At 54.2% G+C, this 12,259-nt stretch overlaps 2 protein-coding genes across 2 annotated transcripts; one reads left to right on the top strand and one right to left on the bottom strand.

Annotated features, from left to right (window-relative positions):
* Nucleotides 1-845: 845 nt before the first annotated feature.
* On the bottom strand, nt 846-4,709 carry VMAC (vimentin type intermediate filament associated coiled-coil protein). The gene is made up of 2 exons (XM_081134320.1): nt 4,218-4,709; nt 846-3,110 (listed from the first exon to the last, which is right to left on the bottom strand). Exons 1-2 carry the CDS (start codon nt 4,625-4,627, stop codon nt 2,792-2,794), a joined length of 729 nt encoding a protein of 242 aa, XP_080990446.1. The 5' UTR covers nt 4,628-4,709; the 3' UTR covers nt 846-2,791.
* A 657-nt stretch (nt 4,710-5,366) lies between these two features.
* NDUFA11 (NADH:ubiquinone oxidoreductase subunit A11) lies at nt 5,367-12,059 on the top strand. The gene is made up of 4 exons (XM_081137333.1): nt 5,367-5,569; nt 10,232-10,324; nt 10,442-10,564; nt 11,880-12,059. Exons 1-4 carry the CDS (start codon nt 5,473-5,475, stop codon nt 11,990-11,992), a joined length of 426 nt encoding a protein of 141 aa, XP_080993459.1. The 5' UTR covers nt 5,367-5,472; the 3' UTR covers nt 11,993-12,059.
* The last annotated feature ends 200 nt before the right edge of the window (nt 12,060-12,259 follow it).

Below are 12,259 nucleotides of genomic sequence, written 5' to 3'. Positions count from 1 at the left end.
CTGGCTGGTGTGGCTCTGTGGTTAGAGTCAGCCCACAAACTGAAGGGTCATGGGTTTGATTCCTGGTTAAGGGCACATACCTTGGTTGCAGGTTCATTTCTGGACCCAGTCGGGGTGTGTACAGGAAGCAGCCAATCAACATGTCTCTTTCACATGATGTTTCTCTCCCCCTCTCCCCCTCCATTCCACCCTCAAAAAAAAAAAGTCATTGGAAAAAATATCCTCAGGTGAGGATTAACAACAAAAACGTGGGCCCCCTTTGGGGACCTCCCGTCCTTGCACACAGCACAATGGTGTGTAGTCAGGAATTCCTGACCCAGCGTTGCAATTCAAGCCACAGCTGATGTTACACTGTCAGCTCTGAGAATCCAGTGACATTCTGCTGCACAAATTCTGATGGCTTGCTGCAGTCCAAAATTCTTTGGGTAGTCAGAGAAATACTGCATTGTGTTTTTTAATGAGTGTTACATCGCTTTTTCCCTGTGGAAAATGTAAAATCTATCCACAATTGTAGCTGTTTGACATCTTTAAGAGAATCAGAATTTCAACAATAACTTCCAAAACTGGTAGTAGCCCAGGCCCTCCTGACCCAGAGGCCTTTTCACTTCACCTCTTAGCCTCTTTCCCAGCTGTGAAATGGGGCAAGCCTGTGTCCATAGGTGGTTGCAAAGATGTGTGTGTGTGTGTGTGTGTGTGTGTGTGTGTGTGTGTAGAGTGCCTGTGGCACAAGCTCCTGTAACTGTAACAAGCCCCCGCCCAGCAGGGCCCCACCCTAGACCAGGAACTGCACAGATGTCACCTCTCCAGCCCCCCACACCTGGAAAAAAGGAGGAAGGACCAAGGCTGACAGATCACCCCGTTTATTGAGCTCACACAGGCCCCAGCCTGCCTCCCCTCATACAAACAGCCCCCCTTCCTTATTCACCCAGAGGAGAAAATGGGGATATTGTTATACACTGAAGGGTCAGTGTTAGATACCAGGCAGACAACAGGCACCATCCTGAGGTCTGGGGATGGGTGGCAACCTTTCCAGCTGGAACAGGCCCTGCCCCACAACGGTTCCTGGTATGACAATTTCCTGAGTAAGGAGGCAGCGGGAAACAGCTCAGGCTGGGCTGAGAAGAGTACAGGGTTCCCTGGTTTGAGAAAACAAAACTCCCTGAATGGCTCTGGCCAAGAGGGCAGTGTAGAAAAAAGGAGTTAAAAAATAGATTCTCTAGGGACTATAAAAAAGGAGCCAGCTGCTTACTACAAAAGCTGGACTAAGTGTGGAGGGGAGGTCATCAGAAGTGCTGGAGACCCGACTCCCTTCAGGGCCCACAGACCATCCTGCTCCTTCTGGGGTCTCAGGGTGTAGCAAGTACTGGTGACAGAACAAAAACCCTGCCGTCATGGAGTTTACATTCTGATGGTAAGTTCCATAAAGAAAAAGTAAATGTAATGGTAACAGCAAGGGGCGGGGAGGAATTACTTCAGGTAGTCAGGGAAGGCCTTTCTGAGGAGGTGACATTTGAGCAAAGACCTGAGTGACAAGAAACCAATCATAGGACACCTGGAGGAAGTGCATTCTAGGCAGAGGGAGCAGCCAGTGTAAAGGCCTTAAGGCAACATGTTATCAAGAAAAGGCTAAAGGATGCCTGAGTTTTCCTGGGCAGTACAGCCTGGCTGCCACCATCTCACATGCCCCACACGCACTGCCTTCTGAGTCAGAGGTTGAGGGAAGGACGGGAGAAATATCTAGGATTAAAAATTTGTCTTCAAAATAATTAATGCAAACAGCATGAAGCTTGAAGTTCTTAATTCTGGTCTGGGGGCTGGTGTGGCTCTGCTGGAGCATCCTGTACATTGAAAAGTCGCAGGTTCAAGTTCCTGTCTGGACACATACCTAGGTGGTGTGGATTTGATCCCCAGTCAGGGTGTGTACGGGAAGGCAACTGATCGATGTTTTTCTCTCCCTTTCCCTCTCTCTAGAAAATCAATAGGCATGTCCTTGGGTGAGGATTAAAAATAATAAAAATAATTCAGGCCTGGGATGTAGTAAGAAAAAGCTCTAGCCTGGGATGGAGGATGCTTAAGGATGAACAAAAATCTGGACGGGAAGAAAGGGGGGCAAGACAGTCGAATAATCTGGAACTGGATGCCACCTGCCTCCACCAGAGAGATGTCTCAAACTCATGCTTTGGGGCCTGGACATCTGGCCCTAAGAGAGATGAGGGGGCTAATTAAAAACTCACACCCTAGCCCAGCTGGGCGTGGCTCAGCGGTTGAGCGTCAACCTAGGATGCAGGTGATCGGGGTTCGATTCCCGGTCAGGGCACATGCCCGGGTTGTGGACTCGATCAATGACTCTCTCATCATTGATGTTTCTATCTCTCTGTCTCCCTCTCCTTTCCTCTCTCTGAAATCAATAAAGATATATTTAAAAAAAAACTCACACTCTGGCTGAAGAAGGTATTCTGGGTTCAGATCCAAGCAGGTATGGCCAGGTCTGAAGCCAGAAATCCAGATTTTTGTGTGTAAACATTGCCACTTTTTCAAGAAGGATAATTGATTCAAAATTTTGTTTTTAAAAAAATTCTGTCTGGGCTGAACATTTTCATTTGGCCTGCAGGCTGACCATTTGAAACCTATGACTTTTTAGCAGGTCTGATGCTTGGAAAGGATTATGCCTCTGCCACCTCCCCTCTGGGACACTGGTGAAACCCCTCCCCACCCTTAAGGATGTCCACAGCAATGGAAAAATTCTCCACAGGCACCCTCTGTCTCCATTCTGAAATCTGTGCTCTGGGGCTCACACAGTGGTCCCAAACACTGCTGGCTGGAGTTGATCCCTGTCCCCCTCCTCCCCAATGCTGTTGGCAAGGAGTAAACTGGGCCCACCAGAGAGTGGGTGGCCAGCATCACTGGCTGGCAGGGGACCTAGGCGCTCAGCCTCAGCCAGGGCTGCCAGCAGCCCAGCCAGGGGTGGTCGCCGGCGGCATATGTCCTGCAGCAGCTCGGCCCGGGGCTGCAGCTGCCTGATGAGCTTGTCCTTCTGGTGCACGGCAGCCTGCAGGCTGTGGACAGTGGCCTCGGAGGTCAGCAGCTGCTCCTGGAGAGTGGCAATCTCGCTGGCAGGAAGACAAAACTTGGTAGTAATGGTACTGGAGGACCAGAGGTGCTCCTCTCCCTACTCCTGATCTCTGAAGCTCCCCCTCATCAGAATAAAGGCCATGCTTCTCATCACTGCCTCAAGGCTTCCCCTTGTTAGGGACTGAATGGTTGTGTCCTTCCCAAATTTGTAAGTTGAATCCCTACATTCCAGTGTGATATTTGAAAGTGAGGGCCTTTGGAAGGTAAGGTTAGATGAGGTCACGAGGGTGGGATCCTCAGGATGGGATTAGCGCTCTTATAAGGAGAGACACCAGACAGCTTGCTCACTCTCTGTGTCCTGTAAGGACCAGGAACTAAATATGCCAGTACTTTGATCTTGGACTTCAGAGCCTCCATAAGTGTCTGTTGTTTAAGCTACCCAGCCTGAACAAGCTCATGGCTCTCCCTAGTTCTTCCCGCAGTTCTCTCTCTTCTACATCTTTTCCTATTTGTTGTTCAGCTTAGATGGCTCCTCCTCCAGGAAGCCTTCCCTCTTGGTACCCTCAGAACCTTGTGTACACCTCCATCACAACAACCCCAAATCACCCCATGTTGTAATTGCCTAGTGATGTGTCTGCCTAAGGACAGAGCTGCGTAGATGTGCCCTAGTACCCAGGACAGTGTCTGGCACAGAGTAGGTGCTTAGTAAAGATGAGGTGCTTAATCCAACCACCTCTGAATTGTTTCCCACCTGGGCCCCAGTACCTCCCCCTGGGCACTTGTCTCATCCCTTTCAATTCTCAGCTGCTAGAGGGACTCTTCAAAAACTTCTGATAGACCACATCCTCCTCTGTTCAAGAACCTGCCATGATCTACTAAAGGAAGTCGGTGGATCCTGCACCACTCAGTACCAGCTGATTTTACCTTGTGGGACACTTTTAAGTTAAAAATCCACACTTGTGTAACATCTCTTTACATGCTGATGACTAATTCAAGTTCTTTGGTGTTTGTTTTTTCAATCCCTCCAGTAGTCCAGCCTCCACGTAAGTGAATTCGGTTCCCCGTGCCAGGGCTCCCTTTCCAATCTCGGCTCCGCCTCCGCCCACCTCCTCCTAGAAGTTCACCTGGCGGGCCCCGGGCCTCACCGGTCCTTAGCGCGGCCCAGCTCGTCCAGGGCGGCGCGCAGCTGCTGGTCTTGGTGGGCCAGGCGCTCGGCCTGGATGCGCACCGTGCGCTCCGCCGCGTCCAGCCGCGCCTCCAGCTCAGCCGCGCGCCGGTGCACGGCCACCAGGTGTGCATTCGCCTCGCGGATCTGCAGGGGCGGCGGCGCGGACATGGCCCCCGCGGCGGTCCAGCCCGGCCACGCCCCCGGGCAGCCTGGGACCCGTGCGGGCCCCCGGATGGGCCACGCCCCCAGAGGCCTGCTCAGGACCTCGGCGCGATAGGCCGCAGCCGACTGGGTGGTGCCCTCCTCAAACCCAAACACCCGGACCGGTTCCGGAACCTTGAAACTCCGCCCCTGGGCCCGATCTTGTCCTCCGACGGCACGCCCCATTCGGGCTCTGGCAACGGAATTGGTCACTGTGCTCAGGAGCTAACACCAGGATTGGTCCGGATTCCGCGACCCAACAAGTCTGATCCCGTCCCCGGAATTGGCTGCGCATCTCCCAGATCCACACTATTGGGCACATCCACGCCCCTTAGGCAACCGTACAGCTTCGGATTGGTCAAGTTCCCTACAGGTTATGTCTCTGGCTCTCGCCACGTCCCCAAGCAAAGCGTGTACTTCGTCTGACACAGGATTTGGACCAGCCGCAAGTTGGGCGCGGGCCAGGTCGCTCTAAGATCCTAGCGCTAAGGTTGTTCCCTTTCCCGTCAAGCCCCGCCCTTGACCCTGGCCACGCCCCCAAATAGTCGCACGCGGTTCAGACTCGGACTTGGGGGCGGGCCACAGCGCGTGACCACGCCCTCAGGCAGATTCTGCCGCGGGAAGTGGCCACATTTTCCCTATGCCCCGCCCCGCCCGCGCCCTAAACGGTGCGTGGCGATATGCCTAGTACCGATTACGTCCAACCCCTAGATTAGGCCTCACCTCCGGGAGTTAGACTTTTCCTAACCTAGGGCTTCTCAACTAGAACTAGCGAGATCTGCCTTCACTGATCCTGGTTCGCCTCAGTTTCCCCCTCCAGAAACCGGCCCGGGGAGCACGCGCTCTTCCTTCGAGCCAGTTCCGAACTCGGCGCGTGCGCGCAGCCCGTGTCCATAGTCGCAGCTCTCAATAAAGTTGCACGCTTGGCATGCTGCGCGCGCAGCCCAGGAAGTCTCGCGATAGCAAGCGGCGGCTGCCCTTGGCCATTGGGGACTGTGGGCTGTGCAGTGAGGGGCTCAGGGTGCATAGCCATGGCGCGGGTCCTTCTTCAGAGGTACTGGGACATCCCCGACGGCACCGAGTGTCACCGCAAGGCCTACGCCAGCACTAGTATCAGTGGTGCTGTTGGTGAGCACCGGCCGGCCGGGCCCCGAGGGCGGAGGGTGCGGGGAGGTCATAGGGCCGCTAGGGGCTATCCGAGGGTGGCCTGGGGGCTGGGGATCTCGCGGGGTGGCGTGTGGTTGTCGTCAGGGTGTCTGGGGATGCCTTGGGGCGCTGGGGAGGTCCTGTATGAGATGGACGTTGTGGGGTGTCGGACTAATTCAGACGGCGCGGGAAGGCTGGGAGTGTCGCGGGGTGGTACGTGGTCCTCGACGGGGTGTCTGGGGCGATCACAGGGAACTCTTAAGTGAGAGAGACGTTTCGGGGGCTGGGGGGCGGGGTTGGAGGGCACCGGGAGGTCATGGTACATGTTACAGGCAGGTCACGGGGATTGTCAGAAGCGGTCCCTGGGTGCTGGGGTTGGGGGTTGTTGTCGAAGTGGTCACCGGGCTCTTCGGAAGTCGCGGAGTGGGACAGGGCCATTATCGGGGTCAAAGGAGCTGGAGGGTCATGAGACTTTCCAACGGGGTAACGTTGAGATTATTTGGGGTGGGGCGGATTATGGCTTTTTATTGGGATGTCTGAGTGGGGTACAGAAGATTTGAGAAAGTTCTGGAGTGAGGTCTTTTTAGAATCCAGAACAGCTGTGTGGTCAGTGACATCTGAAGTTTTATTGAGGCCACCAGAGGGATCCTAGGGATGCTGAAGAGGTGGTAGGTGAAGTGAGTCAGGGACTACTATAAGGAAAGCATTAGGGGTGTGAGGGGACCCACAGCACTGACATTCCCCTGCAGGGGAGACCCCTGAGTCTCCCCCTTCCAGTCCCCTTTCATTCTCAGTCTCCCTGAGAAGTAAATGTAGTGGTTTTGGCCACCTCCGTATCTCTGGCTCCTGAAACAGGGCATGGCAGAAGTTGAGTCAACACCGGGAGGCATTTGCGTTAGGGTAGACCTAATAATTGCTGTCATTATCTGCATATTTAGTTATCTCCATTTCTCAGAGGAGGAAACTGAGGGTTGAAGAGGTGAATTAACTGCCCCAGGGTCTTTTGAAGCCAGGCTGTAAATCCAGGTCTGCTGATCTCCTGGGGGTGGCTGGGGCAAGGAATGTGTGCACAGGGTCCTTATGGAGGGTGGTCAAGAGAAAGGGTTGAAGAGGGAGTCCCAGGGAATGGATTATATAGAGTCTGCTTGAATGGCAAGTTATTGGGATGGTTTAGGGTGTGTGGTGGGATCTCTATGGGGGTCCTTAGAAAGCCTGGGAGGGCTGCACAGGGTGGGATTGGCTCACTGTAGGAGAAGGTAGGAGAAGTTATTCTGGTAGGTGCTTATGGGGAGATGCTGACATTGGCAAATGCCTGGAAGGTCGTGGTTGGGTCTTGGGAAATTAAAGCTGGAGGGGGTCGACTGAGGGGTTTGTGGGGCTTTCAGGGAGAAGATTTGGAGTAGATGCTTTAGGGCAGTGATTTTTCAACTTTTTTCATCTTGTGGCACACACAAACTAATTACTAAAATTCTGCAGCATACCAAAAAATATATTTTTTACCTACCTGACAAAAAAAAGGTGTAATTTTTATTTGTTGACACCAGATGGCTATTGTTGTGTTGGCTGTTGTCATTTTATTTATTTGGCAATCTAAGGGAAAAGAGGTCAGTGACCCTGACTAAATTGTCAGGTATTGCATGTTTTAAAAATTCTTGCAGGCCCGACCAGCATGGCTCAGCAGTTGAGCATCAACCTATGATCCAGGAGATCCCTCTTAGATTCCCAGTTCAGGGCACATGCTTGGGTTGTGGCCTCGATCCCCAGTGGGGGGTGCAGGAGGCAGCCAATCAATGACTCTCATCATGGATGTTTCTCTCTCTTCATCTCCCTTTCTCTCTCTGAAATCAATAAAGACATATTTTTTTTAAAAAATCCTACTGCACACCAGTTGAAAATCGCTGCTTTAGGAATTTTGAAACTGAGAAGGACGTTAATGCTAGTGTTTGGGAGTGGGAGTAGGAGTGTGTGCTCTCATTCAACACACAGAACTTGGCTTAAACATGCTCTTGGATCCTCCCTCACCTACCCATTCCTTCATTCCCTACCTCCCCTCAGCCCTCATAAGAGAACTGGTTTCATGTTTGGCTTCCCTGAGCTAACTGGTGAGCCCCTGGAGGAGCCCTACTGTCAGCAGAGCCCAACACCTTGTAGACACACCATAACTGTTTCTGAAGGAAGGAAGACAGTAACTGTGAGTGATTAATGAATGAATGAATGAATCCGGGTACACAGTAACTATGTGAGTGAATGAATTTTTGAATGAATGGTTGTGGGTACACAGTAACTATTTGTGAGGGAATGAATAAATGAACCAGGGTCCTGAGTAACTGAATGAATGGATGCATGTGGGTACACAGTAACTGAGTGAATGAATGAAAGATGGCACACAATAACTAAATGAATGAATAAACTAATGTGCACTGTGTCTGGAGGTCACTATGGGGGACTGAGAGGAAGCCAGGAACAGGCTGAGGGATTGGAGAGGGGGCCTTTGGAAGGGGTAGTGGGGCTGTGGAAAGGTGTGAGTAAGATCCTTGTGTGCTGGGGGTCCCAGCATCTGAGGAGTTGAGCAAGCTCCTGGAGGGGTAGGCTCTGTCAGGTCACCATACTGGATGATTGCTGGGGGAGAGTTTGGGTAGAGCAGTCTTGACCTTGGGATAATCAGGGGCCTCTCAGGTCATTTGCTCCCAGTTGAAGGACTTCTAAGGGCATATAGGATGGTTGGGGCACTTTATGTGTCCAACATGGCCAGAACCACAGGCATATGGGATGGGGTTGATAAGGTGCTCCCCGGGACTCACCACATGACTAGTTTGGGGGCATCACTGAATCTTGTCAGTGGTTCCCCTTCAGGGTGTCCTAAGATCCTCATTCCTGGCCCAGCTCCTGAGATCAAGACTCACCGGATCCCAGGCAGAACTGGGAGGCCCCACTGATTAAGTCTCTTTACGAGGGAGGGGAACCATGTGTGAAAGAGAATGCCTGGGGGGAAGTGCTTGCTGGGCTGGAACAGAGTCTGGCCCCACTACCCCCTTGCCAGCCTCCAGCCTTTCTGAGGTCAAGTGGGGAGAAATAAGATTTGGAGAGCCTGTGGACCAGGGCCTTGCACATGGGAGCCCTCTATTTTTTTTATTTTTTTAGTGGATAAATGTGGCATGTAACATTATGTGTATTGAAGGTGGACTAGAGCCCTCTTTATACGTGGCTCTTTTTCCCTCATCCCGGGGCCTCATTTTACCCATCTGGCAAGTGAGGTGGCAGTCTTGGCCTTCTTCACAGTTGCTCTGAAGATTAACCCCACTGCCCAGAGTGAAAAGTGCCCCACAAAGCCTCCAGTGACTGAATCCAAGCCTAGGCTAAGGTGGGAGGTACTACTCAGCCTGGAAGGTCCCATGGGTGGGTCCTGAGAAGTTGGAGGCTTGGGGGCTGGGTGAAGCCTACTCCCCTGGGCTGCCTGAGGGGTAGACCATGGCCCTAGGGTCAAATCCACCTGGCTTCCAGACTGCTCTGCTTAGTGACCTCAGGCAAGTCACTCTGTCTCTCTGAGGCCCCTCCCCTCCCATGAAGCAACAGATATAAGGGTATTGAGCTCCTCAGACCCTGAGGAGAGTGAGTGGGGCAGTGGCAATGCTTGTCACCTAGTAAGTGACAATTCTCTTTTGTCTGGAATAGAATGGGCTTGCCCCAAGAGGTAACTGCTGGTAACTAGGCAATGCTTGGGGTCTGTAGGGAGAGGAGGGGTGCATTGTTGCACTAAGCAGGGTCAGCTGGAGGATGGAGAGTGTTCTGGCGACAAACAGCCAGGGGGCCCTTGTCTGCCCATTCACTGAGGAGGGTCTGGTGGGGGAGGCCGCCCGAGGGCCAGCCCCAGCCCTACCCCATACCCACGTACCAACCCAGATCAGTGTTCACTCAGGATACTCCAGGATAGAACCTTGGTCCTTGCCACCCACCTGGCACTCAGCTTCAGGCCCAGCCCCTACTCGGATTCCTCATGCATCAAAGCCAGTGTCAAGGGCAAGGTGGTCAGGCCAACAGCAGAGATGGAAAAGCTGATGGCAGGGGCAAGGCCAGTCATATATGAGGGACGGGCCCAGGCCGGAGCTGCCAGTGGGGAGGGGGCCCTGGGTGGTGACAAGTAAGCATTGGCAGCCGCAGGAGCCAAGCTTCTCCCAAGGAGGATTAGGCCATGGAGCCCTGGGCCCCACAGGAGAATAGAACCCCTGATGGGAGCAGGACCTGGGTGCCAGGGATTATGGGGGTGCAGCTGTGGTAGCCAAGCCTGCACTCAAGGCTGGGGAGCAGCCTGGCTGTTGAGGCCCTGGGCCCGTCCTCTTGTCCTCTGTGTGCTGGGCTGGTGCCCTGCGGTGGGCCCAGGAAAGTGATGGGGACCCAGGTAGGCCTTCTGCAGGAGCTGACTTGGTTAGACCTTAGGAGGGAGGCCTAGGGGCTGGACGCAGAGTGAGAGACTAGGCTTCGCAGCAGCATATCCACGTTCCCGTCCCAGGTGAGATACCTTGGAGGGTGCAATGGGGACCAAGAGGGGGAGAGTTTATCAGGTGACAGAGGAGCCTGCTCCCAGCCAGGGCCACTCCTCAGTGCAGAGGCCCAAGTCTGAGCTACCTTACCCCTCTTATCCTGCAGGCCTGATCACCTCTGCCTACAGCGTCGCACTCAGGCCCCCTGACTCCTTCCTGGAGGGAGTGGCCAGGACAGGACGGTACACATTTACTGCAGGTGAACAAGCTTGGGGGGCATCTTGTTTCTCCTCAGGGTCCCTCCTGGCACTGGCCTGGCCGTCATGCCCCTCTGGGCCCCTGACTCAGTGCCCACCCCTTTCCATCTGCTCCACAGCCGCCATTGGTGCCATATTTGGCATTGCCTCTTGCGTTAGTGCCCAGGTCCGACAGAAGCCCGATGACCCCCTGAACTACTTCATCGGAGGCTGCGCTGGAGGCCTGACCCTGGGAGCACGCAGTGAGTGAGCTCCCCGATTCTGCCCTCCACTGCCCCTCCTCCCTCTGTGTTCCATCCCCTGACCAGGGGCCAGGCAAGGCTGGGTGTGTAGGATGCCTGCTCCAGCAGAGGAGGTGGCAGTCACCATGAAAGCTCCCAGTGCTTTTGAACCTCAGCCACCAGCCAGTTCAATAATAGTAACAGCTGCTGCTGCTTGAGCACCTACTGTACACCCACCTCACCAAGTCCTCCCCTCCTCCCTTTTCCCCCTTGCTCTCTCTGCTGCAGCCGTGTGGGCCTCTTCCCCGTTCCTCCAACATGCCAGGCACCATCCTGCCCCAGGGACTTTGCACAAGCTGTTCTTGGCTTGAACGCCCTTCCTCCAGATGTCAGCACAGCTCTCTCTCTCACCAACTTGTCTGTGTACAATCTCGGACTCCCACCACCCTCTCTTCATATTTCCCTCCTTTGTCTGTTGTGCTCTGTCAGAGAATTTGAGGTCACTGCCTGTTTCCGCCACCAGCCTATGAGCACAAAGAAGGTGGTACTGGTTCTTGCACTACCATCTCTCTCCACAGTGCCCACAGCCCTGGCTGACTGAACACACAACCCTGTGGGGGTGCTATTCACTGTCCACACTTTACAGATGCAGGGACTAAGGCTCAGAGAGGGCGCTTAGGTGGCCTGAGGTCACCTGGGACCCAGCAGAGCATGCCTCCCTAGTGGGAGGGGACTGGCCCAGGCCAGCCTGGAATGGTGAAACCACCTGAAATGGAGCAGATACTGTTCTTCCCACAGCCTCAGAGGCCACACGCAGGTCAGCTGCCCTGGCCCAGCAGGCTGGGAGTGTTGGTGGAAGGTGCCAGCTGGGCAGAGAGGGAGGGCACTGCATAGGGGGAAGAAAGCCTGCACTATCCTGCCTTTGCTTTGAGATCTTGGGTGAGGTCTGGGTTTGACATGCGCCCCAAGCCTGTGAAGGGGTGTGAGCCCCACACAGAACAAGCAGAACCCTATCCTTGGTGGCAGTTTTCAGGCCATCAGGAGCAACCTGCTTCTTGGTTCACAAACCATGGGGCAGACACAGGGCCTAGTACCTGTGACCAGGGCACAGGCTGTGACTTGCCGATGAGGCATCCACCCAGCAGCTTGAATGTGCCCCTGCCCCTCCCCCCAGTCCTGACAACCTGTATTCCTGCCCCTCTCTCTGCCTCAGTTTTCACACACACCTTCAAATTCAGAGGGTTAAGTGACTTAATCCCTCGAGGGAGGGTTGCCTGCCTGGGGTGGGCATGGGCAAGCCCCACGGTCCCTCACGCCACCCTCTTCCCCTTCGCAGCTCACAGCTATGGGATTGGAGCTACAGCCTGCGTGTACATGGGCATGGCAGCTGCCCTGGTCAAGATGGGCCAACTGGAGGGCTGGGAGTTGTTCGCAGAGCCCAAGGTGTGAGTCCCACCACCTCCCTCAACCTTGGGCAAGAGGAAATCCCCCTAAAATTAAATTCTGTGTATATTTGTGTCTTTGCGTCTTCCTTTCCTCCTCCCCTGCTCTCCAGAGTGATGATGACAGGCCAGTGCCAGCGAGGGAGACTCAGGGTGGATTTGGGAGGAAGCAAGGGAGGGAGCAGGAGGTTAGGCATCTAGGTTTGTTCCCTCACCAAGCCAGAAGCACCAGCTGGGCCTTGAAGGAGGGAAAGGGTGTTGGGGGACAGGAACC

Source organism: Miniopterus schreibersii (assembly GCF_964146895.1).
Source record: "Miniopterus schreibersii genome assembly, chromosome: 4".
In the NCBI taxonomy this organism is placed as follows: Eukaryota; Metazoa; Chordata; class Mammalia; order Chiroptera; family Miniopteridae; genus Miniopterus; species Miniopterus schreibersii.
The sequence above is the reverse complement of the archived record's forward strand: the minus strand, read 5'-3'. Positions and strand labels throughout refer to the sequence as shown.

What these genes read in the sequence shown, in the direction of transcription:
- VMAC (XM_081134320.1), bottom strand. Translation starts at nt 4,627, where the DNA reads ATGGGGCGTGCCGTCGGAGGACAAGATCGGGCCCAGGGGCGGAGTTTC. An exon ending in CTGGGCCGCGCTAAGGACCG is followed by an intron (nt 3,111 to 4,217) that starts GTGAGGCCCGGG and finishes TCTTCCTGCCAG; the next exon opens with CGAGATTGCCACTCTCCAGG.
- NDUFA11 (XM_081137333.1), top strand. Translation starts at nt 5,473, where the DNA reads ATGGCGCGGGTCCTTCTTCAGAGGTACTGGGACATCCCCGACGGCACC. An exon ending in TAGTATCAGTGGTGCTGTTG is followed by an intron (nt 5,570 to 10,231) that starts GTGAGCACCGGC and finishes CTTATCCTGCAG; the next exon opens with GCCTGATCACCTCTGCCTAC. An exon ending in CCTGACCCTGGGAGCACGCA is followed by an intron (nt 10,565 to 11,879) that starts GTGAGTGAGCTC and finishes TCCCCTTCGCAG; the next exon opens with CTCACAGCTATGGGATTGGA.